This window comes from Schistocerca nitens, chromosome 6 (assembly GCF_023898315.1).
Source record: "Schistocerca nitens isolate TAMUIC-IGC-003100 chromosome 6, iqSchNite1.1, whole genome shotgun sequence".
Lineage (NCBI taxonomy): Eukaryota > Metazoa > Arthropoda > Insecta > Orthoptera > Acrididae > Schistocerca > Schistocerca nitens.
In genome coordinates, this window is record NC_064619.1 from 630,176,470 (window position 1) to 630,204,384 (window position 27,915).

Below are 27,915 nucleotides of genomic sequence, written 5' to 3' on the forward strand. Positions count from 1 at the left end.
ACCGCTACGGTCGCAGGTTCGACTCCTGCCTCGGGCATGGATGTTTGTGATGTCCTTAGGTTAGTTAGGTTTAACTAGTTCTAAGTTCTAGGGGACTAATGACCTCAGCAGTTGAGTCCCATAGTGCTCAGAGCCATTTGAACCATTTGAATCCGTACAGACACAGACTCTGACTCATTCATTTTACGATGATTCCTCGTCCTGAGAACCAGCGGCATAGTAGACAATAATAAGGTGTACCTCTATCTCTGTTATAGACTTCACATACCTGAAGTGCCTGATAAGCAATAACTTCTCGAGTGTTAAGAGTCTCCAGGCCTGCTACAGTCTCGACTTTAGGACCACGAACTACAGCCACAGTAAACCAACCATTACCATGTCCATTAGCCCCTGCGTTCATAAGCGTGAATTCAACACACATCCGCAAAAGGCTTCACTTTCTATAGTAAGTATAGTTACATGTCCTGCTGCTGCAATACATTTGATATATATCTTCGATATAATAGTATACTACGCTTATCTGCGATACTTAAGAAGAATAGCTCTGTCGGGTTAAAATTCGCTTCCGGCGGTTGCGTAAGCCGCGCTGCGGTTAGATAAGGAAATGCTATGCAAGTGACGTTTCTCGTAAGACGGCGTCAGTCGTGGAGCAGCCGCACTGGCAGCAGTATCGACACAGACTAGTGATGCCGCGCTGTTATAGGAGGAGAAGGCGTTCGCGGCTTACTGTATATAAAGCTACATCTACATCTACATCTACATCTATACTCCGCGAGCCACCTTACGGTGTGTGGCGGAGGGTACTTATTGTACCACTATCTGATCCCCCCTTCCCTGTTCCATTCACGAATTGTGCGTGGGAAGAACGACTGCTTGTAAGTCTCCGTATTTGCTCTAATTTCTCGGATCTTTTCGTTGTGATCATTACGCGAGATATATGTGGGCGGTAGTAATATGTTGCCCATCTCTTCCCGGAATGTGCTCTCTCGTAATTTCGATAATAAACCTCTCCGCATTGCGTAACGCCTTTCTTGAAGTGTCCGCCACTGGAGCTTGTTCAGCATCTCCGTAACGCTCTCGCGCTGACTAAATGTCCCCATGACGAATCGCGCTGCTTTTCGCTGGATCATGTCTATCTCTTCTATTAATCCAACCTGGTAAGGGTCCCATACTGATGAGCAATACTCAAGAATCGGACGAACAAGCGTTTTGTAAGCTACTTCTTTCGTCGATGAGTCACATTTTCTTAGAATTCTTCCTATGAATCTCAACCTGGCGCCTGCTTTTCCCACTATTTGTTTTATGTGATCATTCGACTTCAGATCGCTCCGGATAGTAACTCCTAAGTATTTTACGGTCGTTACCGCTTCCAATGATTTACCACCTATGGCATAATCGTACTGGAATGGATTTCTGCCCCTATGTATGCGCATTATATTACATTTATCTACGTTTAGGGAAAGCTGCCAGCTGTCGCACCATTCATTAATCCTCTGCAGGTCTTCCTGGAGTACGTACGAGTCTTCTGATGTTGCTACTTTCTTGTAGACAACCATGTCATCTGCAAATAGCCTCACGGAGCTACCGATGTTGTCAACTAAGTCATTTATGTATATTGTAAACAATAAAGGTCCTATCACGCTTCCTTGCGGTACTCCCGAAATTACCTCTACATCTGCAGATTTTGAACCGTTAAGAATGACATGTTGTGTTCTTTCTTCTAGGAAATCCTGAATCCAATCACAAACCTGGTCCGATATTCCGTAAGCACGTATTTTTTTCACTAAACGTAAGTGCGGAACCGTATCAAATGCCTTCCTGAAGTCCAGGAATACGGCATCAATCTGCTCGCCAGTGTCTACGGCACTGTGAATTTCTTGGGCAAATAGGGCGAGCTGGGTTTCACATGATCTCTGTTTGCGGAATCCATGTTGGTTATGATGAAGGAGATTTGTATTATCTAAGAACGTCATAATACGAGAACACAAAACATGTTCCATTATTCTACAACAGATTGACGTAAGTGAAATAGGCCTATAATTATTCGCATCTGATTTATGACCCTTCTTGAAAATGGGAACGACCTGTGCTTTCTTCCAGTCGCTAGGTACTTTACGTTCTTCCAGAGATCTACGATAAATTGCTGATAGAAAGGGGGCAAGTTCTTTAGCATAATCACTGTAGAATCTTAAGGGTATCTCGTCTGGTCCGGATGCTTTTCCGCTACTAAGTGATAGCAGTTGTTTTTCAATTCCGATATCGTTTATTTCAATATTTTCCATTTTGGCGTCCGTGCGACGGCTGAAGTCAGGGACCGTGTTACGATTTTCCGCAGTGAAACAGTTTCGGAACACTGAATTCAGTATTTCTGCCTTTCTTCGGTCGTCCTCTGTTTCGGTGCCATCGTGGTCAACGAGTGACTGAATAGGGGATTTAGATCCGCTTACCGATTTTACATATGACCAAAACTTTTTAGGGTTCTTGTTTAGATTGTTTGCCAATGTTTTATGTTCGAATTCGTTGAATGCTTCTCTCATTGCTCTCTTTACGCTCTTTTTCGCTTCGTTCAGCTTTTCCTTATCAGCTATGATTCGACTACTCTTAAACCTATGGTGAAGCTTTCTTTGTTTCCGTAGTACCTTTCGTACATGATTGTTATACCACGGTGGATCTTTCCCCTCGCTTTGGACCTTAGTCGGTACGAACTTATCTAAGGCGTACTGGACGATGTTTCTGAATTTTTTCCATTTTTGTTCCACATCCTCTTCCTCAGAAATGAACGTTTGATGGTGGTCACTCAGATATTCTGCGATTTGTGCCCTATCACTCTTGTTAAGCAAATAGATTTTCCTTCCTTTCTTGGCATTTCTTATTACACTTGTAGTCATTGATGCAACCACTGACTTATGATCACTGATACCCTCTTCTACATTCACGGAGTCGAAAAGTTCCGGTCTATTTGTTGCTATGAGGTCTAAAACGTTAGCTTCACGAGTTGGTTCTCTAACTATCTGCTCGAAGTAATTCTCGGACAAGGCAGTCAGGATAATGTCACAAGAGTCTCTGTCCCTGGCTCCAGTTCTGATTGTGTGACTATCCCATTCTATACCTGGTAGATTGAAGTCTCCCCCTATTACAATAGTATGATCACGAAACTTCTTCACGACGTTCTGCAGGTTCTCTCTGAGGCGCTCAACTACTACGGTTGCTGATGCAGGTGGCCTATAGAAGCATCCGACTATCATATCTGACCCACCTTTGATACTTAACTTAACCCAGATTATTTCACATTCGCATTCGCTAATAACTTCACTGGATATTATTGAATTCTTTACTGCTATAAATACTCCTCCACCATTGGCGTTTATCCTATCCTTGCGGTATATATTCCATTCTGTGTCTAGGATTTCGTTACTGTTCACTTCCGGTTTTAACCAACTTTCCGTTCCTAATACTATATGCGCACTATTTCCTTCAATAAGAGATACTAATTCAGGAACCTTGCCCTGGATACTCCTGCAGTTTACCAATATTACGTTAACTTTTCCTGTTTTTGGTCTCTGAGGACGGACGTTCTTTATCAACGATGATAATGTTCTCTCTGGTAAGCCGTCAGGTATTTTATCGTTTCGCCCAAGGGGGGGTCCCTCTAACCTAAAAAACCCCCGTGTGCACGCCACACGTACTCTGCTACCCTAGTAGCTGCTTCCGGTGTGTAGTGCACGCCTGACCTGTCTAGGGGGGCCCTACAGTTCTCCACCCAATCAGTAAAGCTACTGATAATATTGCTATTAGTGCGAAGAATGGAGTAGGGACCCAAGTAATTTTGCATGGCACTCCAGTCTTTTGCGGATGCGTATTGAATTTCAGGCTTACGAACGCAGACGCTAATGGACATGGTAATGGTTGGTTTACTATGGCCGTAGTCTGTGATCCTAAAATAGACACTGTAGCAGGGCTGGAGACTTTTGTCGATAAATTATTGCCTATCGGACATTTCAGATATGTTACGTCTATAACTGACATAGAGGTACATCTTATTATATGTCCACAATGCAGCTGGTTCTCAGGACGAGGAATCATAGTAATATAAGCGAGTCAGAGTCTGTGTCATTAGGGCTTAAAGCAGCTCTTAATTCTACCAAGATTAAAGTTGTTGGTGATGTCACACATTACTACAGAAGCCGAAATAAAGTACCTATCCTTTCATTGCCTCCTGTGAGATGCAGAAGCATCGACACAGTCTCAGCTTGCCACGATCGACGGATAAGAGTGTAGTGTAGAAACAGATGGGCGTGTAGTGTACAACATGTCTTACTGCATTACTGACAATGTAGAATAAGTAGTAGTTATCGGTCTGCCCAGTGACAACCTGCTTGGAAGTATTACCTTCAATTAAAGAATTCGCCTTCTTCCGCAGTTTTTCAAAATAATGCAACGTGGGGAAGCACTTGTAGCTGTGCTTTATTCTCTTTACTGACCGATTGGAATAGCTAATATTTCCTGGAACCCTGTCATTCATAGTCTTATATGCGATTTATTGTTTCCTCTTTTGCCCCTTTTGGCTCTACTGCAACGGCGCTGCATACAGTGACACGCTCCAGATTAAGGACAACTTTCCCTGCACCTGTGGTGCCGCGCTATGTTGAAAAGAGATAGCAACGAGAACGTTCCAGCTGCACAGCAAGTTGGCAGTCGACACTGAACAGCCGGCCGAAGTGGCCGTGCGGTTAAAGGCGCTGCAGTCTGGAACCGCAAGACCGCTACGGTCGCAGGTTCGAATCTTGCCTCGGGCATGGCTGTTTGTGATGTCCTTAGGTTAGTTAGGTTTAACTAGTTCTAAGTTCTAGGGGACTAATGACCTCAGCAGTTGAGTCCCATAGTGCTCAGAGCCATTTGAACCATTGACACCGAACTGGGGCGGCCACCCTTTCGGAACAGAGGGATGGACTGGACCGGCACTCACGAAGAGGGTGCGTTTCTTCGCCAGTGCCGTGTTGTATCTGACGAGCCCTGCCAACAGGGCACTTTCACTGTCTGCACAAATGTTCTTCTGATAGCGTCCTTCTCAGGCCATCCTGTTTAATTTACTGACAGCTTACATTCAATTTAGCAGCTGAAATGCAACGATGTTACTGTAAATGAAACACTAAAACTACAGGCTGACAATTACTGAACTATATAAAAAAAAACGTAAATTAGTTACAAACTACGGCGTGCATACACTTTATTCGTGCTCCTCCCGGCGGAGGTTCGAGTCCTCCCTCGGCCATAAGTATTTAAGTCGTCCTTAGCGTAAGGTAGTTTGAGTTAGAATAAATACTGTGTAACCTTACGGATTGATTACCTCAGCAGTTTCGTCCCATAAGACCTTACCACAAAATTCCAAATTTTACACTTTATTCGACATTTAAACGACACTATATATTCGGATTTAGGTCATGACAAGTTCTATATGGTTGACATCATTGGCGATGATGTGGGGCAGACGAATAGCGAAATTCTGCATGACCCGCTCAAGTGTCAGAACATCGACGCTGTCGATGACCTCCTGTATGGCTGTTCTCAGCTCGGAATTCGTTTTGGGGTTATTGCTGTACACCTTGTCTTTAATATAGCCCCACAAAAAGGAGTCACGAGTGTTACTATCCGGAGAATATGATGGCCAATCGAGGTCCAAGCCAGTGGCCTCTGGATATCCCAGAGCCAGAATGCTGTCACCATAGTGCTCCTCCAGGACATCAAACACTCTCCTGCTTCGATTTGGTCGAGCTCCGTGATGCATGAACCACATTTTGTCTAAATCAGAGTCACTTTAGATAAAGGGGATGAAATCGGTCTTCCAGAACCTTGGCGTACCGATGATTCCGTGACTGGACATTCCACACCACACAGCCACCCATTAAAGGTGAAGAGACTTCTCGAACGCGAAATGCGGATTCTCAGTCTTCCAAATGCGCCAATTTTGCTTATTGACGAACCCATCCAAATGAAAATGGGCTTCGTCGCTAAACAAACCATACTAATTAACATCACGCCCCACGGCCAACCGTGGAGCTTGAACGTCCTAACGCAAACCGTTCAAAAGTTATGACGATTTGATTTCGCATAGTTGAATAATTGTCACCCTGTATGTCGATGTTGCAAATTACGGAAAACGGTATGGAGTTCCATAGACCTTTTTATTAAATTCTCTAATTTGCAGCACCGCGGTAAGAACAGTTGTAGATCACTAAAGAAAAATTTCCTTGTGCTTCCTACAGTCCCAAGAGCAACTTGACCGAGGTGTCGCACTACTTCCGCAAGATGGTGAGCGACACGGTCAAGTACAGGGAGGACAACGGCGTGACGAGAAACGACTTCATGCACCTGCTGATCCAGCTGAAGAATGAGGGCTGCGTCGACAGCGACCGGCCGGGAGCAAACAAGCAGAAGGACGAGGACGACAAGTGGAGTGAGTGCTTTTCTCCTCTTCTTTTTTTTTTTTTTTTGTCCTCAACTGTGACTGCTAGCGCTCCAGTAGTACAAAACACGAATGAGTTTCAGAGTATGGGACTTGCCACAGAAGAGATTCTGGATAAAAAATGGTTGTAGCTTAAGTACGTCACTCTCGTATTACAAAAGTTATACTTGATTAATATATTAGCCGGCCGAAGTGGCCGTGCGGTTCTAGGCGCTACGGTCGCAGGTTCGAATCCTGCCTCGGGCATGGATGTGTGTGATGTCCTTAGGTTAGATAGGTTTAACTAGTTCTAAGTTCTAGGGGACTAATGACCTCAGAAGTTGAGTCCCATAGTGCTCAGAGCCATTTGAACCATTTTTGATTAATATGTTAGACACTAGTACTTTTCAGACCCCTCCGATTGTGAAGTCTCTTGGAGTATTTCAAGGGTAGGTCGGCAAACAATCCATCTTCCGTGCTATGTAAATGAGTAGATAAAGATCAATCAAGTACCGGACCACTTAGTTTACTTAATATATAGGACTTAAACAGTCAAAGCTACCTATCTTTGTTAAAAAAGCTTCCAGTTTTCAAAAGAACTGATGATAGTGGACTAAAACACTAAAAAGCTTACAAACTAGAGTAGAAACGAGGGAGCAACAAACAGAGGAAAGGGGCGCGCTTACTACGTACATTTTTCGACAGCCTTGCAGACCTAACTGACTGTCAAGTCATTAGAGAGGGAAGCTGCGTGTGCAGGCCGCAACCCTAGCAGTAATTTCTGGAAACATCTTAGACATGAAGGTTAAAGAACCTTAAAGGCAGATAAAACATGAAAGTAATCGTCAAATTAAGGCAGTTAAACACATTAACTCGACGTTACAAACGAGTCGTCGTCATTACAAGTAGTTGTGCTCACTGCTGAGCGTTGTGACCTCATTAACCATGCTTCTCTATCCTGGACGGTTACCATCTCCTCTTAGAGCCTGCTGAAGAGGTAGGTAAGAGATGTTCCCGATCTGATCCACCCATCTGCTGGCCGCTCTCTTGCCCTCGATCTTCTCTCCCACGACTATTTATGGTTTTTTTCATCTTTTCTCACAATGTAGTTTAAGAACTGGAGAATTTTTTGGTTGACACAAGATGAAAGACGCCTGGAGATACTGAATTGCTCAATAATGGACGTATATGTTCTTCTTTCGGGCCACTACATGCGCAGCTTTCTGCGCCAGCACCAATGCCCTAAGGGTCCACGTTTCCCAATCATAAAAGAAGGCGGAAAACACGAGTGTTTCACGAAGCCGGACCCTTGTGTTTTTCGTTATTGCTTTGTTGTCAGATCTTGGTGAGCTTCTTTCTTGCCACTCGCTCTGGCGTGATCCGTCTTCTTACCTCATCTTCTCAGCTTCCATGTGTAGCAAATGGTTGGCCCAAGATAGACGCAAGAATGCACAACTTTCAGTTTCTTTAATCGGCCTGTGAGTTGAACCTGGGCTCCTCAGTCAATTATCAGTATTTTGGGCTTTTTGAGATCAAGGTCCAGTCCACATGATAACTAACCTTCTTTAACTTTTATTAGTAGCTCAGCTAGTTCATCTTCCTTGGCAGCTAAAAGCACGGCTTCATCAGCAAATTGGAGGTTTTTAATAGTTTTACCACCAACTTAGACCTTACAGTCCAGCCAGCTAGTCCCAATGACAAGTTCTTTGTAGTTGTCGTACAGATGGGGGTGGGGAAGATTGAACATAACCCTAACACCTTTTGATACACTAAAGAAATCAGACGTGCCAGCTCTTGTCTCCACAGTTGTGAGATGATTATTCTACGGACTTCTGATCAGCGCTGTCAAGTGTGTTTGGACACCGAACTCTGCAAGCACTTCCGACAAATTTTTAGACAAGAACACAAATCTCCCGCGATTTTTTCATTTTTCTTCTGATGTTGAGAATCCGTTCAAAAGTTCTTTTACCTTCAACGAAACCTGCTTGTTCCCTGGATGTGTCAGGCTGAATGTGTGGCCTCAAACCCTGGTTCAAGATGTAGAGCAAAGTTTTGCTTGGGTGGGATATGAAAGCAATAGCTCGTTAGTTGGAGCAGTTCCTGGTTGACTCTTTCTTGTATAGGAGGATGGAGAGACTTCAACTAGTCTTCTGACCATTCCCCAGTTTCCCATATTCTTGTACACATCGAATGCAGCACATAAACACTTTCCTGTCCAATTTCTTTGATAACTTCACCATATATACTGTCTACAAGGAGGGATTTATAGTTCCTGAGATACTGAATTACAGTGTCTGTTTCACTGCGTAATATTGCCGGTTACGAGGTAAGCTGCTCAATTCAAATGGTTCAAATGGCTCTGAGCACTACGGGACTTAACATCTGAGGTCGTCAGTCCCCTAGACTTAGAACTACTTAAAGCTAACTAACCTAAGAACATCACAGACATCCATACCCGAGGCAGGATTTGAACCTGCGACCATTGCAGCAGCGCGGTTCCTGACTGAAGCGCCTAGAACCGTTCGGCCACAGCGGCCGGCGGTAAGCTGCTCAACTGCCTGGCTTTCCATACTGTTGTTAATCCCAGAATACATAGCTTTTAACAATACTGTTTCCACCTTGTAATTGGCAACAGCCAAGGAGAAAAAAGAATGGTAACTGCAAGCAGGTCTCGCGAAATGAGGGTTCCATGGAAACTTAATTACGTATATGAGTAGTTCATCCATCCCAGCAATCAAGAACCTCGCCGATTTTGCCTGTCCCAAGAATTCTAAGGCTTTGGAGACTGTGTTATAACTACAAACTAACAATTTTAGAAATTTTTTTCCTTTACTTGTACCGTGAAACGTTGCGTCCTGCGAAAATTCATGATTCTAGGACAATGGGAATTACTTTATAGGTTTAGACATGTGAGTTTGCGAGTATCAAAATATGTGACAGAAATGGCCTAGCTTTTGACTGTGCTGACATAGATTTTTAACACCGCCAGTGGACTGTAGACCTTAGTACGTGACATAAATTTTCTGAGAGAAAGGACTCTTAACAGTCGGAAAGATTGAAAGACGGACAAGACAGTAATACTATACGGGAACGGGTATCTGTCCGATCCTAGACTGCTGAATAAAACATGCCGCCTTTGTTAACTGTGAGGTCTACACCTGCACTCCTGCAGTATCCTACTGAATATTACTCTCCAGCACCAAAATCCCATTCGAAGAAGATCCGGCACACGGATTCATATATAGCACCTAAAAACTAAAACTCCTCCCGAACAGGCCATGAAGGCCCAACGGTTCCCTACCGGCCGCCGTGTCATCATCAGCCCATAGGCGTCACTGGATGCGGATATGGAGGGGCATGTGGTCCCAGCGGTATGTCAGTTTCCGAGACCGGAGCCGCTACTTCTCAATCAAGTAGCTCCTCAGTTTGCCTCACAAGGGCTGAGTGCATCCCACTTTCCAATAGCGCGTGGCAGAAAGGATGGTCACCCATCCAAGTGCTTGCCCAGCCCGACAGCGCTTAACTTCGGTGATCTGACAGGAACCGGTGTTACCACTGCGGTAAGGCCATTGACCACGTATAGCACCTAGGCTGAAAATTAAAGGTATTCACTTGTCACTACTCGCTTTTCAGGGCAGTGCATAGCGGAGTAGATACGTGTCTAAGCAACCGACTAATCACTGTACCTCACTCTAGCTGGCACTGTTCTATCCCTTCAGCTCCCCTGCTACATGCCATTGTCCTCCACACCTTTGTTGTGACGCTGCTTCCCCCCCCCCCCCCCACATACCCTCTGTTTTCATGTCCCCTCAAACGTATTCCGTGCGACCTTGGCGGAGAATTATCCCTGAGAGATTATATTTGTTGAAAGATGGCTCAGCCAAATTAATGTACTGGCTGCTGCACGATGTGTCTTACCCTGTTGTTGTATAGGTGTTAACAAACGTTTTCACAACGGATTAAAGTGATCAGTAACTGTTGAATTCTAAATGCCTTCTGTGATGTATTGCGCGGAAAAACGCGAATAACCCCGTAGCCGCCCAGATAAAGATAGATAAGCATCCTAGAAAGCCATCATTAGGGACACGGAACTGCTAAAATGAGCTTCTGCCGAACACTGTCTGCAGACTACAAAAACACCGAGATTCTCATTACGGCTTCCTCTTTCTGGCCTTACCACACAATCTGCAACATTGATGATTTAATTAACAAGAAGTCTGACACAACTCGAGAAAGACGCAGTTTCTGGCATTGACAGTGTTACTCAGATCCAAGAGTGCCATACCCATAAAACTGCTGTCCAATGTCTTTGAGGTGCATTTGTTGTAGAATCTTAGTGCATATTCTCAGCTAGTGTATATCCTGAGCAAAATAGAAAACGACACACTGCAAAGGAATTATCCGAATCAGACGGAAATAGGTAGGTATGACGTACAATTACAGACAAACAAATGGTTATAATTTCAGAAAAATTTTGTGATTTATTTAAGAGAAATAGCTTTACAAATTATGCAAACAGTTATTCGGTTTGGCGTTGATTGACAGGGCTGGCGGATGTCCTCCTGAGAGGTATGGTAAAACTTCTGCCCAACTGCCGCGTTATAAAATGTGAAAAGGAAAATCCTTAGACTCAATCTACATATACTGGGGGCAAATCAAGTGAAACGGAAAGAACATAAGGATGTATAACCAGATGAGTATAGAGTAACAACAACAGCAACAGAAAATGGTATAATGAGGATAGGATACGCTGTGAATGGAAAAGTAAGGCAGAGACCGAGTTACTGTGAGCAGTTCAGTGACAGGGTCGTTCTCATTAAGATCGACAGCAAACCAACACCAACGACGATGATTCACATATACATGCCGACGTCCCAAGCTGAAGAAGAAGAATCAGAGAAGTATACGAGGATACTGAACGGGTAATTAAGTACGTAAAGGAAGCTGAAAATCTAGTAGTCACGGGGGATTAGATTGCAATTGTAGGGGAATGAGTAGAGGAATGGGTTACAGGAGGATATGAGCTTGGGACAAGGAGTGAGAGAGGATAAAGACTAACTGAGATCTGCAATAAATTTCAGCTAATACTAGCGAATACCCTATTCAAGAATAATAAGAGGAGGAACTGTACTTGGAAAAGGACGGGAGATACGGGAATATTTCACTTAGATTACATCATGGTCAGACAGATACTCGGAAATCAGATACTCGATTGTAAGGCATACCCACGAGCAGATATAGACTCAGATCCCAATTTAGTAGTGATGAAGAGCAGGCTGACGTTTGAGAGACTAGTCAGGAATAATCAATGCACAAAGAAATTGAATACGTAAGAACTAAGGAATTAGAGGTACGCTTGAAGCTCTTTTGGGCTATAGATACTACGATCACTGCTAACTCAGCAGGTTCTTCTGCTGAAGAGGAATGGACGTCTCTAAAAAGGGTAATCACAGCTGTTGGAAAGTAACTCATAGATCAAAGAAGGTGACTGTGAGGAAACCGTGGGTAACAGAAGAAATACTTCAGTTGATCGATGAAAGAAGGAAGTACAAAAATGTTCAGGGAAATTCAGGAATACAGAAACACAAGTCACCTAGGAATAAAATAGATCGAAAGCTCAGGGAAGCTAAGGTAATGTGGCTGCATGAAAAATGTGAAGAAATCGAAAAAGAAATGCTTGTTGAGAGGACTGACGCAGCATATAGAAAAGTCAATTTAAACCAAGGGTGGTGACATTAAGAGCGCAATGGAAATTCCTCTGTTAAATGCAGAGCAGAGAACAAATAGGTGGAAGGAGTAAATTGGAGGCCTCTATAAGGGGGAGATTTGTCTGGGAGAAGAAACGGCAGTGGAAGGGATAGGTCACCCAGTATCAGAGACAGAATTTAAAAGAGCTTTGGAAGACTTAAGATCAAAGAAGGGATACATAACATTAAATCAGAATTTCTAAAATCATTTGAGGAAGTGAAAATAAAACGACTACTCACGTTGGTGTGTGGACTGCATGAGTCTGGCATTATACCATCAGACTTTCGGGAAAAGATCATCTACTCAATTCCGAAGATTGCAAGAGCTGACAAGTGCGAGAATTATCGTACATTTAGCTTAACAGCTCATGCATCGAAGTCGCTGACAAGAGTAATATACAGCAGAATGGAAAAGAAAACTGAGGGTGTGCTCGATGACGATCACTTTAGCTTTAGAAAAGGTGAAAGGCACCAGAGGAACAATTCTGACGCTGCAGCTGATAATGGAAGTAAAATTAAAGAAAAACCAAGACACGTTCATAGGATCTGTCGACTTGGAAAAAGCTTTCGACAATGTAAAATGGTGCATGATGTTTGAAATTCTGAGAAAAAGAGGGGTACGCTTTAGGAAAAAACGGGTAATGCACAGTATGTACGTGAGTCAAGAGGGAACAGTAAGAGTGGTCGACCAAGAAAGAACTGCTCGGATTGAAAATGATGAGCCGGTCGGTGTGGCCGAGCGGTTCTAGGCGCTCCAGTCTGGAACCGCGCGACCGCTACGGTCACAGGTTCGAATCCTGCCTCGGGCGTGGATGTGTGTAATGTCATTAGGTTAGTAGTTCTAAGTTCTAGGGGACTGATGACCTCAGGTGTTAAGTCCCATAGTGCTCAGAGCCAGTTTTTTGAAAATGATGTAAACGAGGGATGCAGTTTTTCTTCTCTGTTGTTCAATATATACATCGAAGAAGCAATAACGGAAATTAAACAATAATTCGAGGGTGGAGTTAAAATTCAAGGTGAGGGGATATCAGTGGTAAGATTCGCTGATGACATTGTTATTCGCAGTGAAAGTGAAGAAGAATTACAGGCCCTTCTGAATGGAATGAACAGTCCAACGAGTAGAGAATATGGATTGAGTAAGTCGAGAAAGACGAAACTAATGAGAAGTAGCAGAAACGAGAACAACGAGAAACTTAACATCAGGATTGAGGATCACGAAGTAGATGAAGTTAAGAAATTCTACTACCTTGGCAGCAAAATATCCCACAATCGACGGAGCAAGGAAGACATAAAAAGCAGGCTAGCGCCGTCAAAAAGAACATTCATGGCCAAGAGAAGTCTGCTAGTATCAAACATGGACGTTAATTTGTGAGCATGTATGTTTTGGGCATAGAATTGTATGGTAGTGAAACATGGACTGTGGGAAAATCAGAACAGAACAGAATCAAACCATTTGATATGTAGTGCCACAGAAGAATGCTAAAAATTAGGTTAACTGTCAATAAGAGCAATGATAAAAGTTCTCAGCAGAATCAGCAAGGAAAGGAATCTATGGAAAAAAAACGTAAGGAGGAAGATACACAATGGTAGGACATCTATTAAGATATCATGGAATGACTTCAGTGGTACCAATACTACTGCGGGTTTTAAACTGCAGAGAAAGGCAGAAATAATTCTCTTTCTATTCAATGGAGGTAAGAAACATTTCAGTCTTTCGTATTGTTTGGTTATCTCTCTCTTTCCAAGCATTAATCCCGACATACGGGGTCTGCTGGTTAATTGGATGTAGCATGTTAATTTGAAGGGCTGGCCGGATGCCTTCCTGACACGACACCCCCCCAGGAAGGAATTAGTGTATCCCATCTGCCTGTGTCTAGTGTAATCCATGGAATAGTGCAAATGTGTTCAGATGTCCGTGAGTCGTGTAACTGAGGCGGAACGTGGGAACCAGCCTAGTATTCACATAGCTGGATGTGGAAAACCGCCTAAAACAACATCCAGGCTGGCTGGCCCACCGGCCTTCGTCGTTAATCCGGTTTGCGGATTCGATGTCTGGTTATAACCCTGTTTATTGACTCGGGAAAGCTGGGTCGATTTCTCATCAAATTACACGTTTTCTGTTTATTATTTCATGAGGTCTTTTTTTATTTTTCTGTATGCAGGATCAGCTAATAGTTGCGGGGCACCTCCGTTGTCCGGTTTGGTGACCACAATACGTTTGTCGCTCTTTATGAAATGAAGACCCTCTCCTTCCCGCACCGATGTGTTGCTTTTGAGCGGTTTCGTTTTCCGTAGGATTCTCAATAGGTCCTGTCTTACTTCTACTTTCGGAAGTGAAAACAGGGATGCATCGATACCACTGACAATTTCTTCAGCGGGGGATCTCTTAGATTTGGCTGCGGAATTCACACTTTTGCCCACAACAGAGATGTCTCCTTCATCGAGCTCACCCAACAATGACTACTCGATTTTGATCCAGAATACAGTCTTTCTGTACACTTTGTACGTCGGTTTCTTGAACATCCCGTTTTGGTTTGTATCTTGTTAACCCCATAGCCTTGTAGAATGGTTGAACGTTATACTGTCCCCTTTATCCAAGTCTTGAGGAGAAAGAATTCTCGCCAGTGGAAAATGTAAAGCAATTAAAATAGAGCAGAACTGTGTAAGCTTCTTTCCCGAAGTTCTTCCCTAGTCCTTTTATAGATCGTCAAGGCATGGTTTGTCTGAACTTGACGATTAGTTCTGAAGAAATTGGCGATAACGTCGTTTCACGACAACCGGAGAAAAGAACCTGATCTTTAATTTACGTCTTGTTCTTCGGAGGTTCTCCTGCCCTCCAAGAACGGTCTAAACATCTTGCCCATATGAGCGTTCTTTGTTCGTCTGCAGGTTTTCGTAGCAGCCCTCATTGAATGGAAAATAATGTAAGTTGTCAGACAGCTTCAAGTTCCTCTTTAAACTCTTTCTCCACAATCGACGTTTCGATCTTTCTGTTGGGATGGTTCTTCTCAGGGTCTTCTGGTATCTTCAGTTAGCTGAACATTTTTAAGGACGATTATCGTGTTCACTTATAAACGAAATTGCCATTTCGAACGTCTGTTTGTCGAGAGAAAGGTATCACATGTTTTTCAGATACCTTGTACAAAGAAAGGAATCACAGTTTCAAATTCAGCACATTTCCCAGGTTTCGGTCCTCTGTAGAATTTCCGTGATGAAACGACAGCTTGCAGTTTATTCTCCATCGTATTTGGTTTATCCAAACCACACTTAGGCGTACACTTCACTAAACTGATAATTGCGACTTTCAAACTAATTTCATAAATGCGCTAAACTTCCAAGTTTGTAGATGATTTTCTTTCAAAGTTACCACTTACTGGTGCGCATTAAGTTACTCGGAGAAAATTGTGCCTCCATGACCGTGTAAGATAACGGAACTGTGATCACTATAACAAACATTGCCTAAACGAAACTTCAAAAAGAGGAGACAGTTATATCGTTACCTTAATTACAGGAATTTATTTCCAAACACTAGGGATATTCAAAAAATAATCATGCAGAGAAGACACTGTGTAATTTTTCGCGACTTTTATTCGGGGTAATTAGAGATTTGACAGAAACGAGAACCGTCATTCACGGCTGTTATAGAAAGAACTTACAAAACAAGAGAGTAATGGTTGAATGAATGTACATTTGTTTGGTATTCATTTGTTTCGACTCGTGCGTATTGTAAGAAAGGTAATACCAAAATTTACGTGCTTTGAACCTTAAAACTAAGAGGTGTATAGTGTTAATGCTTACTCTTACAAATCTTATTTATTTATTTATTTATTGTTCCGTGGGACCAAATTAAGGAGAAGTCTCCATGGTCATGGAACGAGTCAATACATGGAATCATAACACGATAGTAGAAACAGATAAAATGAAATATAAAAAACATGTTCAGGCGATAAGTCGTAAGTTTAAATAAAGAAAATCAACAATGTAACACTGGAATTTGCTTAATTTTTTAGCTCTTCATTTACCAGTTCTTACATTGAAAACAAAATGACATTAGAAATTCTTGCAACGCTGAAATGTCAGTGCAGAAAATTTTATGGACACCGTGATATGCCGGCCTGTGTGACCGAGCGGCTCTAGGCGCTCCAGTCGGGAACTGCGCTGCTGCTACAGTCGTAGGTTCGAATCCATGCCCGAGGCAGGATTCGAACCTGCGACCGTAGCAGCAACGCGGTTCCAGACTTTAGAGCCTAGAACCGCTCGGTCAGATGTTAAGTTCCATAATGCTTAGAGCCGTTTGAACCATTTGAACACCGCGAGATGGGAGAGTGAAAGAATCCCGGCGGACTGTTCCAGGACTGTCCATTGATGAAGTCGCTGCCCAGGCGTTCGTCTTCTTCATCGCGGGCTTCGAAACGTCCTCGACTACCATGAGCTTCGCCCTCCACGAACTCGCCTACCATCCGAAGGACCAAGCGCGTCTGCAGACGGAAATCGACGCAGTTCTGAAGCAGCACGGTGGGCAAATCACCTATGAGGCAGTTAATAGCATGCCCTACCTCGAAAAAGTCGTTGCAGGTACGTAGGAATTTCTGCCGCAACATTTTTGACTCACATCACGCTGGTCTGCCTTGTAGGAGATAAGTGTAGCACTGGTTCTGGTACTTTACACAGGAAAACATTTCTGCTGTAGAGTCTTGTACCGTAAGGAATCAAGGGAGAGGACGTTGTTATGGGTGGTCTGCATCCTCTTTCTACAACACAAATGCACACGTGGGTTAATATGGTTCTTTACTTACCTGAAGCTGCTACTTAATTTTAATATTCGTATTTAATTTTCATATTCGTGTTACAAGTTCCTCAGCAGTAGCACTATTGCAGACATATCGGTAATCTTGGTACTAAAAACTTTAGCCTCAGTGGTATAGTCACACTTCTTGTCGCTGTGCACTGTCGTAGCCTGAGAGAGTCAGTGAGGCGCTCCAATCAGCGGGGGCGGTCTAAATACCTGCTGTCGAGAGGGCGTTGGCGGCGTATTGTTTCTCGGTGTGTCTCTGGCCTCTCTCGTGATAGGCGCGCTTCATCCTGCGCCTACTATCGATCGTCGAGCTGTATCTTTGCCTACCGGCGACAGCTTACGCCAGCACAATTTCTGAATATTACCTGCATCTGAACAACTGTACTAGTCTAGGCGGTACGTAAGTATACGGTGAACCAGGACTGTGTTGCGACTCTTCTAGATAATCTAGGAGCTAGTGTCGAATGGTTGCAGATCTAGTCCCTCTTGAGAAAAATAAACGAACTAAATGCAATTTGTTAGCGTATTAGTTCATAAGAAAATGCAATATTTTCGATTAAAAGCAACACGCTATATGGTTTAGGGCATACGGTTTTACTTTTCGTAATCTTTTGCGATTTACGAAGTGGTGGTAAAGCTGTCACCTAAGAGAACAGTTAAAAGTTTTTTTGCTCAATTCGTGCATATTTATACGAGGGGCGGTCAATAAGCAATGCAACAAATTTTTCTCTCTACTAATTTCGGTTCAAAAAATGCGGAATTTGTTGTGGGACATGGTGGAGTGTACCCGCTTCAGCCCCTATAGTTTCACGAAGTTCGTGTAGGTAGCGGCTCTATACGTCGTCTTCAAAATGGCGTTTGTAACGTAGTTGCGTTCCAAGCAGAGAGCTGTCACTGAGTTTCTTTTGGCGGAAAACAAGAGTATCGCTGATATTCGTAGGCGCTTGCACAATGTCTACGGAGACCTGGCAGTGAACAAAAACATTCGTTGGGCGAGGCGTCTGTCATCACTGGAATATAGTACGTGCAAACCTGTCCGATCTATCGTGTGCCGAATAGCATCACGCAGCAGTTACTCTTGAAATGTCGGAACGTGTGCACACTCTCATTCTAGATGATCGATGGATCACAATCAAACGCGTCGCTGCACAACTGAACGTCCCTGTTGGTAGTGCCGACACTCTCATCCACCAGTTGGGGTGCTCAAAGGTACGTGCCCATTGAGATCCTAGCTGCCCAGCTAAAGACCATAAAAACCGACGAAGGACCATCTATGCGGAATTACAAGGCTGACCGTGACAATTTTTTGTCGAATTTCGTCACAGGCAGTGAAAACATGGGTTCATCACGTCCGTAGCCCACTCGAAGTGTAAATGGTTGCGGAAAACTACTTGACCTCTTAGCAATAAAAAATCCTCAGCAAATAGGGAGCATCATGACAGATACAGGGATTAATGACCACAAGGTCCACTGCAACATCCAAATCCACCAAGAGTCAATCCGAAATATATCTATTTAAAAAATTCTTTCCAACTGACTATGTAACTGTAGACCAGATGTCGCTTACGTTCAAAGAAACCGTACCTGCAACAGTTGATGCCTTATACCGAGCCGGCCGGTATGGCCGAGCGGTTCTAGGCGCTACAGTCTGGAACCGCCCGACCGCTACGTTAGCAGGTTTCGAATCCTGCCTCGAACATGGATGTGTGTGATGTCCTTAGGTTAGTTAGGTTTAAGTAGTTCTACGTTCTAGGGGACTGATGACCTCAGAAGTTAAGTCCCACAGTGCTCAGAGCCTTATACCGAATAAATTAATAAAAGATGCTACTGATTCCCCATGGTACACAAAAGAGGTCAGAACACTTGCAAAGGAACGAAAAAAGCAGCCAGATTTAAAAGAACGCAAAATCTCCAGCATTATTGATATTTTACTGAAGCTCTTAACTTAAGGCAGACTTCAATGTGAGATGCTTTTAACAGCTTCCACAACGAAACTCTGTCTCGATATCATATAAAGTACACTAGCAGCAACACATAATCAATACCTTCGCTGCGCGATTAACGATGGGAATACGACCGATGTCAGCGCCACCAAAGCGGAGTTACTAAACACAGTTTTCCGAAATTCCATCTCCAAAGAAGTACATATTCCAGAATTCGAATGAAGAACAGCTGTTAACATAAGTAACTTACAATTAGAAATAGATATACTAGGTGTAGCGAAGCAGCTTAAATCAATTAACAAAGGCTTAGTATAATTAAGCACTTTAAATCAACTAGTAAAGGAAGGTCTTCTGATCTAGATAGTATAGCAGTTAGGTTCCTTTGCAAACATATACAACCACTCGCCCGTACCTAAAGACTGAAAAGTTTCACAGGTCACTCCAATACTCAAGAAAGGAAATAGAGGTAATTCGATGAATTACAGACCCGTATCACTGACGTGGATTTGCAGTGGGATTTTGGTACATATACTGTTTTTGAACATTGTGAATTATTTCGAAGATAATGGATTGTTGACACACAGTCAACATGGATTCAGAAAGGAGTTACTGATAGGAGATCTCAAATTGATTCCATGTTTCTAGATTTCCAGACAACTTTCGACACCATTCCTCCTGAGAGACATGTAATTAAATTGCGTACCCCTGGAATATCGTTTCAATTGTACGACTGGATTAGTGGGTTCCTCTCAGAAAGGTATAGTACGTACTAATCGAGGGAAAATCATCGCGTAAAACGGAAGTTATATGTTGCGTTCCCCAAGGAAGTATTATAGGTCGTCTGCTGTTTATAATCCATGTAAACGTTTTGGAAGATTTTTGCAGATAATACTGTCATTTACCGTCTAATAAAGTCATCAGAAGACCGAAACCAATTGCAAAATGACTTAAACACGATATTTGTATGGTGCGAAAAGTAGCAATTCTCTCTGAATCGGGCCGGCCGGTGTAGCCGAGCGGTTCTAGGCGCTACAGTTTGAAACCGCTCGCCCGCTACGGTCGCAGGTTCGAATCCTGCCTCGGTCATGGATGTGTGTGATGTCCTTAGGTTAGTTAGGTTTAAGTAGTGCTACGTTCTAGGGGACTGATGACGTCCGAATATTAAGTCCCATAGTGCTCAGAGCCATCTGAACCATCTCTCTGAATCGGGAAAAATGTCAGGGCATGTACATGCGTACGAAAAGAAATCCATTAAATATAGGCGACACGTTAGATCACACACACACACAAATTTAAAGACTGCCGATTAAACTAAATACCTAGGAATTACAATTACGGACAATGTCAACTGTAACGATGACATCGATAGTGTTGTGGAGGTGGCAAACGAAAGGTTGCGTTGTATTGAAGATGGAACACGTCTACTAAAGAGATTGCCTACACTACGCCTGTCCGTCATATCCTACGTATTGCTGTGCAGAATGGGATCCTTACCACATCCGATTGACTAAGGACATCGAAAAAGTCCAAAGAAGGGCAGCTCGTTTTGTATTATCTCTAATAGGCCTTAGTGTGTCACGGATATGACAAATGAGTTGGGGTGGAAATCATTAAAACAAAGGTTTTTTCGTTGCGATGAGATGAAATTTTTAGCATTAATTTTCTCCTCAAAATGTGAAAATATGTTATTTACTCCAAGCTACATAGGACGAAAGGATCATCGTAAAAAAAAAGTGAAATCATAGCTCGTACAGAGAGATGTGTCAATTTTTCCCACGCTCTGCTGCAGAGTGGAAAGATAGAGAAATAGTCTGAAGGTGGCTCGAAGAACCGTCTGCAAGGAACTTCAGTAACAGTTGCAGAGTACTCATGTAGATGCAGATGTAGATATACCTCTGGACCATTTCCTTACTCTGATGAAGACGCGGAAAGGAAACCGTATTTGATAAACACTCCCTCGTTATTTTCAAACCGGAGCGGCAGTTCATAAACTTGGCAACTTTATTTACGTCTCTGTAAGTTTTCTGGAATGCCTCGGATGTTTCTATGCCAAGCCGTATGGCACAGGAGTCAATAAATTTGACACAGAGAACAGTCCGAAATGAGCCTTACCACTGGGTACATACCGCTGCTCCTCTAAACATTTGGAAACGCACCGTTTGTTTTCGAGATACAGTTACCAATCCATTCTGCTCCCACCCCTTTGGCGTTTGGACAGGAATAAGAAGTGCATGCAGGTCGTGACATATGGGAGGGATCAGGCAGGAGGGGCGTGAGAGATATGTCAAACAACGATCAAACGATCAAAACTTGGGGAGAGCTGGCGACAACTTAAGAAATTTCTGAGAGAAATTTACGAAATTTATACCGATACTTCATACTGCTGTGACAAGAACTACCCTTAACAGAGAACATAAATTTTAAAAAGTCACCTTTTCAAACATGTCTTGTTTTCCAGAGTGAATTTTTCACTCTTCGGCTGAGTGTGCGCCGATACGAAACTTCCTGGCAGGTTAAAAGTGAGTGCCAGACCGTAACTCGAACTCAGGACCTCTGCCTTTCGCGGGCAAGTAATCTACCGACTCAGGTATCCAAGGACGACTGACAACCCGTCCTCACAGCTTTACTTCCGCCTATACCTAATCTCCCACTTTCCAAACTTCACAAAAGGAGTTCTCTCCTGCGAAGCTTCGACTAGCATTCCCGGAAGAAGGACTATTGCGGATACATAACTTAGCCACAGACTGGTGTGGGGGTGGCGGGGGGGGGGGGGGGGAGGGGAGTTTGTAGAATGAAATTTTCGCTCTGCGGCGATTTGTGCGCTGATATGAAACATCCTGGCGGATTAAAACTGTGTGGGAGATCGAGACAGGAACTCTGGACCTTTGCCTTTCATTGTCAAGTGCTCTACCGACTGAAGTTTGGAAGGTAGGATATGAGGTACTGGCGGAATGAAAGCTTCGTGAGTCGTGCTTGAGTAGCTCAGTCGGTAGAGCACTTGCCAGCGAAAGGCAAACGTCCCGATTTTTAGTCTTGGTCCGTCACAAGGTTTTAGTCTGGCGGGAAGTTTCATGCCTTGTGTTGTTGTGACTTCAGTCCGAAGTCAGGTCAGATGCAGCTCCCCATACTACTCGTCCTTTGGAAGCGTTCTCAGTTCGAGATAAGTACCGCAGCCTACATCCATTTTCATCTGCTTACGGTGTTCAAGCTTCGGTATCCCTCTACAGTTCTTAGCTCCACAATATTGTCCACTACCAAACTGACGATTCCTTGCTGGCAGAGGATGTGTTCTGCGAACTGATCCCTTCTTCTAGTAATGTTGTGCCATAAATTTCTTTTCTCTTCAGTCTGGTTCAGTGTCCCGTCCTTAGTTACTACGCTGTATTCTTTTGTAGATAGTAATCTTATCGGATATTCATCAATATCTGTTAACTGAATGTCTTGCTGAGTATTTCGAAGACTTACTACCCTCTTTAATTGCAGCATTCTTTGATGATAGGAGAAAAAATATCTGGTAGGTTGCAACCTTTAAGCAGTCAGTACACGCATTTAATCAGTTTTGGTATTTTGTATGTTGTTAATATCAGCAATATTCACTCTCAGTTACTAGTTAATGTTGCTCGTCCTGTAGACATAAATACGGTTACTGGGTGTTTTGCGACTGAATTTTAGTTGAGCTCGTTGAGGCAACAAGTATCTTCTAAGCGTCTCAGGTATTTTCTGTAATCTCTAAGTAAAATGCTTCTTTTAGTAACTATTTTATTAACTGTGAATAGCCGGCCGAAGTGGCCGTGCGGTTAAAGGCGCTGCAGTCGGAAACCGCAAGACCGCTACGGTCGCAGGTTCGAATCCTGCCTCGGGCATGGTTGTTTGTGATGTCCTTAGGTTAGTTAGGTTTAACTAGTTCTAAGTTCTAGGGGACTAATGACCTCAGCAGTTGAGTCCCATAGTGCTCAGAGCCATTTGAACCATTTTGAACTGTCAATATTTTACTTTGAGACGTTTTCCTTATACGTGTGGAGTGTCACGGCAACACATTTAGGTTCACTCACTATGTAGACTATTTGTAAGGTCTCATATACAACTTCAGGAGTTATTTTTATACGTTATTTACACTTAGTTCGGGAGATATGACGTCATGAACAGTGAGATGCGTGAAAAACTGCCGCATCGTGCGTGGAGTTTAATTTTATTACTTCTTTACTACTAACTCCATTTGCAACACATTCTGCAGACAGTATCCACAAAAGCCATTGAATGTACCTACAAATTATATCACTGGACGATCAGCAGTTCAGGAGTGTCGACGTCGTGAACATTAAGCACAAGACTGAACGCTGCGTGGTGTGGGCGTGGACGCACTGCTACAAGTAAATACCTGGGCAACACCTGGTTTCTCCGCTAGTATTTAAAATAAAGCATATGGTTAGAATATGTTGTGTTGGCAGAAGAGCCAACACCGTGTTACTAGTGGAGGCCGAAATGCACGCGTTGTAGCTCACGCAGCCTGGCGTGAGGAGGGAACAACTATACTGACGTGAGGTCTGGAACATGACAAGGAATGAGAATTCAGAAAGCGGGCGTAATTAGTTTGATACTTAACTTTAATCCATTAATGATGAACGTCGCTCTTGACGGTACATGATTCACAATATTATCTGTTCAGAATACATTCATAGTAACTGAATATGGGGCCTTGCTAGGTCGTAGCAAATGACGTAGCTGAAAGCTATGCTAAACTGTCGTCTCTGCAAATGAGAGCGTATGTAGACAGTGAACCATCGCTAGTAAAGTCGGTTGTACAACTGGGGCGAGTGCTAGGGAGTCTCTCTAGACTAGACCTGCCGTGTGGCGGCGCTCGGTCTGCAATCACTGATAGTGGCGACACGCGGGTCCGACATATACTAACGGCCCGCGGCCGATTTAAAGGCTACCACCTAGCAAGTGTTGTGTCTGGCGGTGACACCACAGAATAACTGCGACTTCTTTTACAGACCACTGAAAATGAGTAATGCAATTAGAAGAATATTGTACATAGAACAGAGGTTAGAATACGGTGATAAAAGTTGTCACTGTAGTGTGGATCCTTCCGCAAAATGGCGGAATATGGCTACTTTTTACTTGTAATTAAGAGTGATTTGAAAATGATATGAAATACAGATGTTAGAAATTTGACTGACAATGACGTAAAGTCGAAATAAGATAATCGCACGATTAAATAAACCTCACATTACAGCCTACTGCGGACCATGTTTACGTTTGTTGATAGGAAGAAGAAGGAAGTTTGACTAAAAAATGAAATACACTGGTCTCCAAAATTAAAGGAACAAATAGAAAATTTTCAAGGTTGGGTTTATTTTGCCACAAAACAGTATAAACAGGTGATAGTAAAGTAGAAACAATGTAAAGAATACAGAACCTCAACAACGGCAATACGCATAACGGTAGACAAAAATGTTCTTCATTTTATCCAACTTAACTGATTTGCACCCACATTCCAACAACTAGTTAACGTGTTTTATAGAGTGCAGCAATCAGTCGTCCTTTTTTAGACTTTATTATGCAAATCCAGATTTCGGCTAGTAGCTACCCATTCTCAATACACTATTTTCTATTCTCAATGCATGTACGTCTCTGTTGTTCGGGCGTCAGTCACAGTTCTTTGAATATTCTTTGAGTATTCAAAGAACTGTGACTGACATCCGAACAACAGGGACTTACATGCATTGAGAATAGAAAATAGTGCATTGAGAATGAGTAACTACTAGCCGAAATGTGGAATTGTGTAGTAAAATCTAAAAAAGGTCGACTGATTGCTGCACTCTATAATTTATAAGTCACATGACAGTCACTGATAGCACCCACTTTCCGAATGGAAGGTAACCTGTGGAACTGGTTAATGTGCTGAGCGTGGGATGTTACCACGTCTGGCTGCAATACAAGCCTGAAAACGACGGGACATGCTTTGAGTGATGTCATCCATTCTCACGTTGAGGCCATAGCACCCAGTCTTCCCGCAGAGCTGCTCGTAAGTCTTGGACACTGATTGGTGGATGCTGACGTGATGCAGCCTGTCTCCCTAGTGCATCCCAGACATGCTCTATGGGAGTCAAATCAGGAGAGCGAGCTGGCCACGCCATGCATGCAATATCTTCCGTTTCCAAGAAAACATCAACCACCCGTGTTCTATGATGTCGAGCATTATCGTGCATCAGTTCAAGTCTGGACCAACAGCACCTCGCAACAACCGCAGTTGAGGTCCCAAGATCCCCTCACGATATCTGACAGCAGTTAAACCCTGCTGATTCACCCGTACAGTTTCATGAAGAGGTGTTCGAGTGATCAACACACCATTAAGCATCCTCCTCGATATCGGTCTCTTTCCACAATGTTTGAATTCCGAAGTTGTGTCCCACGTTCCGTCCAGATGCAAATGCGTCGAGAATCAAATAGGGACTCATCTGCGAAAAGCACATTGGCCCACTGTTCTACGTCCAGGTGGCATGTTGAAGACTTCTCTCTAGATTTTCCCTTCTGTGAACACGCACCAGAGATACACATACAGAAGGTCTCCGAAAATAAAAGCTGCTCTTCCGAAGCCTTCTGTGCACTGTTTGTCTCGATACAACGCCTCCAGTGGATGCTACAAAGTCAGATGCGAGTTGCCGCGCGGTACTAAGGCGATACCGTAGGACCTTACGGCCAAATAACGGTCCTCTCCTTTTCATATCACACGTGGTCGGCCCTGCCCTGGTTTTCGGGATACTGTTTTGGTGTCTATGAATTGTCACCACATCCGAGAAACAACAAAACGGTTCACAATAGGCCTTCCGGCAACATCAGTTTGCGTCTGTTCTGCTTCCATTCTTCTCATGGTCCTCCACAGCAAGGTTCTGTAGGCGTCTTCTCTGTGCAATACTGCAGAGTCTGTGACTGTGTACACACCGATTGAGGATATGGGACTAAACGGCAAACAGTACCCCGTTTGATAGGTGCCCTGACGTCATCGATAACGTGGTCGTCCATGGACCGGAGTGCCATACTCCACGAAAAACACGATTGAGGAAATTTGTTGACATTTTGTATGGTTATACCGTGGTTTGGACAGAACACGGGGAAATAGCGGTTTGTTACTTTAGTTGTGGATACCAGTGTAAAGTTATGTGGCGAAATACGAGTAGTAGAATACACTCCTGGCCATTAAAATTGCTACACCGAGAAGAAATGCAGATGACAAACGGGTATTCATTGGACAAATATATTACACTAGAACTGACATGTGATTACATTTTCACGCAATTTGGGTGCATAGATCCTGAGAAATCAGTACCCAGAACAACCACCTCTGGCCCTAATAACGGCCTTGATACGCCTGGGCATTGAGTCAAACAGAGCTTGGATGGCGTGTACAGGTACAGCTGCCCATGCAGCTTCAACACGATACCACAGTTCATCAAGAGTAGTGACTGGCGTATTGTGACGAGCCAGTTGCTCGGCCACCATTGACCAGACGTTTTCAGCTGGTGAGAGGTCTGAAGAATGTGATGGTCAGGGCAACAGTCGAACATTTTCTGTATCCAGAAAGGCCCGTGCAGGACCTGTAACACGCGGTCGTCCACTGTCCTGCTGAAATGTAAAGTTTCGCAAGGATCGCATGAAGGGTAGCGCCACGGGTCGTAACACATCCGAAATGTAACGTCCACTGTTCAAAGTGTAGTCAATGAGAACAAGAGGTGACCGAGACGTGTAACCAATGGCACACCATACCAAGACGCCGGGTGACACGCCAGTATGGCGATGACGAATACACGCTTCCAATGTGCGTTCACCGCGATGTCGCCAAACACGGATGCGAGCATCAGGATACTGTAAACAGAACCTGGATTCATCCGAAAAAATGACGTTTTGCCATTCGTGCAACCAGGATCGTCGTTGAGTACACCATCGCAGGCGCTACTGTCTGTGAAGCAGTGTCAAGGGTAACAGCAGCCATGGTATCCGAGCTGATAGTCCATGCTGCTGTAAACGTCGTCGAACTGTTCGTGCAGATGGTTGTTGTCTTGCAAACGTCCCCATCTGTTGACTCAGGGATCGAGACGTGGCTGCACGATCCGTTACAGCCACGCGGATAAGATGCCTGTCATCTCGACTGTTAGTGATACGAGCCCGTTGGGATCCAGCACGGCGTTCCGTATTACTCTCCTGAACTCACCGATTCCATATTCTGCTAATAGTCGTTCGAACTCGACCAACACGAGCAGGAATGTCGCGATACGATAAAGCGCAATCGCGATAGGCTACAATCCGACCTTTATCAAAGTCGGAAATGTGATGGTACGCATTTCTCCTCCTTACACGAGGCATCACAACAATGTTTCACCAGGAAACGCCGGTCAACTGCTGTTTGTGTATGAGAAATCGCTTGGAAACTTTCCTCATGTCAGCAAGCTGTAGGTGTCGCCACCGGAGCCACCCTTGCGTGAATGCTCTGAAAAGCTAGTTATTTGCATATCACAGCATCTATCTCCTGTCGGTTAAATTTCGCGTCTGTAGCACGTCATCTTCGTGGTGTAGCAATTTTAATGGCCAGTAGTGTAGTTATTCATATCTAAATGGTAATCAGCTACTAGTGTCCAGCTTGGGAATGCTGTCGTGACTGTCAGATGACAGGGACTAGGCTTACCGAGTACGACGCCTGTTGCAGAGACGCTGCGGAAGTACCCGCCGGTGATGGTACTCAACAGAGAGAGCAACGCCGAGTACCGGATTCCCGACAGCGACGTCGTGCTCGACAAGGGCACCCCCATCATAATTCCGGTGTACGGCCTGCACCACGACCCCGACATCTTCCCGGACCCTGAGCGCTTCGACCCCGAGAGGTTCTCTGAGGAGCAGAAGGCCCAGAGGCACCCCTACGTCTACCTGCCGTTCGGAGAGGGGCCTCGCATCTGCATAGGTGAGTCCTGCAGCGGTACCAGCTGCCCTTCA

The 27,915-nt window shown here is 43.9% G+C and overlaps 1 protein-coding gene across 2 annotated transcripts in view; it reads left to right on the forward strand.

The window, feature by feature from the left end:
• Nucleotides 1–27,915, forward strand: part of LOC126262783 (probable cytochrome P450 6a14) — a 71,316-nt gene that overhangs the window by 35,049 nt on the left and 8,352 nt on the right. Inside the window, exons 5-7 of one of the 2 annotated variants that reach the window (XM_049959603.1) lie at nucleotides 6,264–6,454; nucleotides 16,543–16,764; nucleotides 27,632–27,883. In XM_049959603.1, the coding sequence (XP_049815560.1) occupies nucleotides 6,264–6,454; nucleotides 16,543–16,764; nucleotides 27,632–27,883 (665 nt within the window). The remainder of the gene's footprint in view (nucleotides 1–6,263; nucleotides 6,455–16,542; nucleotides 16,765–27,631; nucleotides 27,884–27,915) is intronic. The other variant, XM_049959604.1, reaches the window with a different exon arrangement.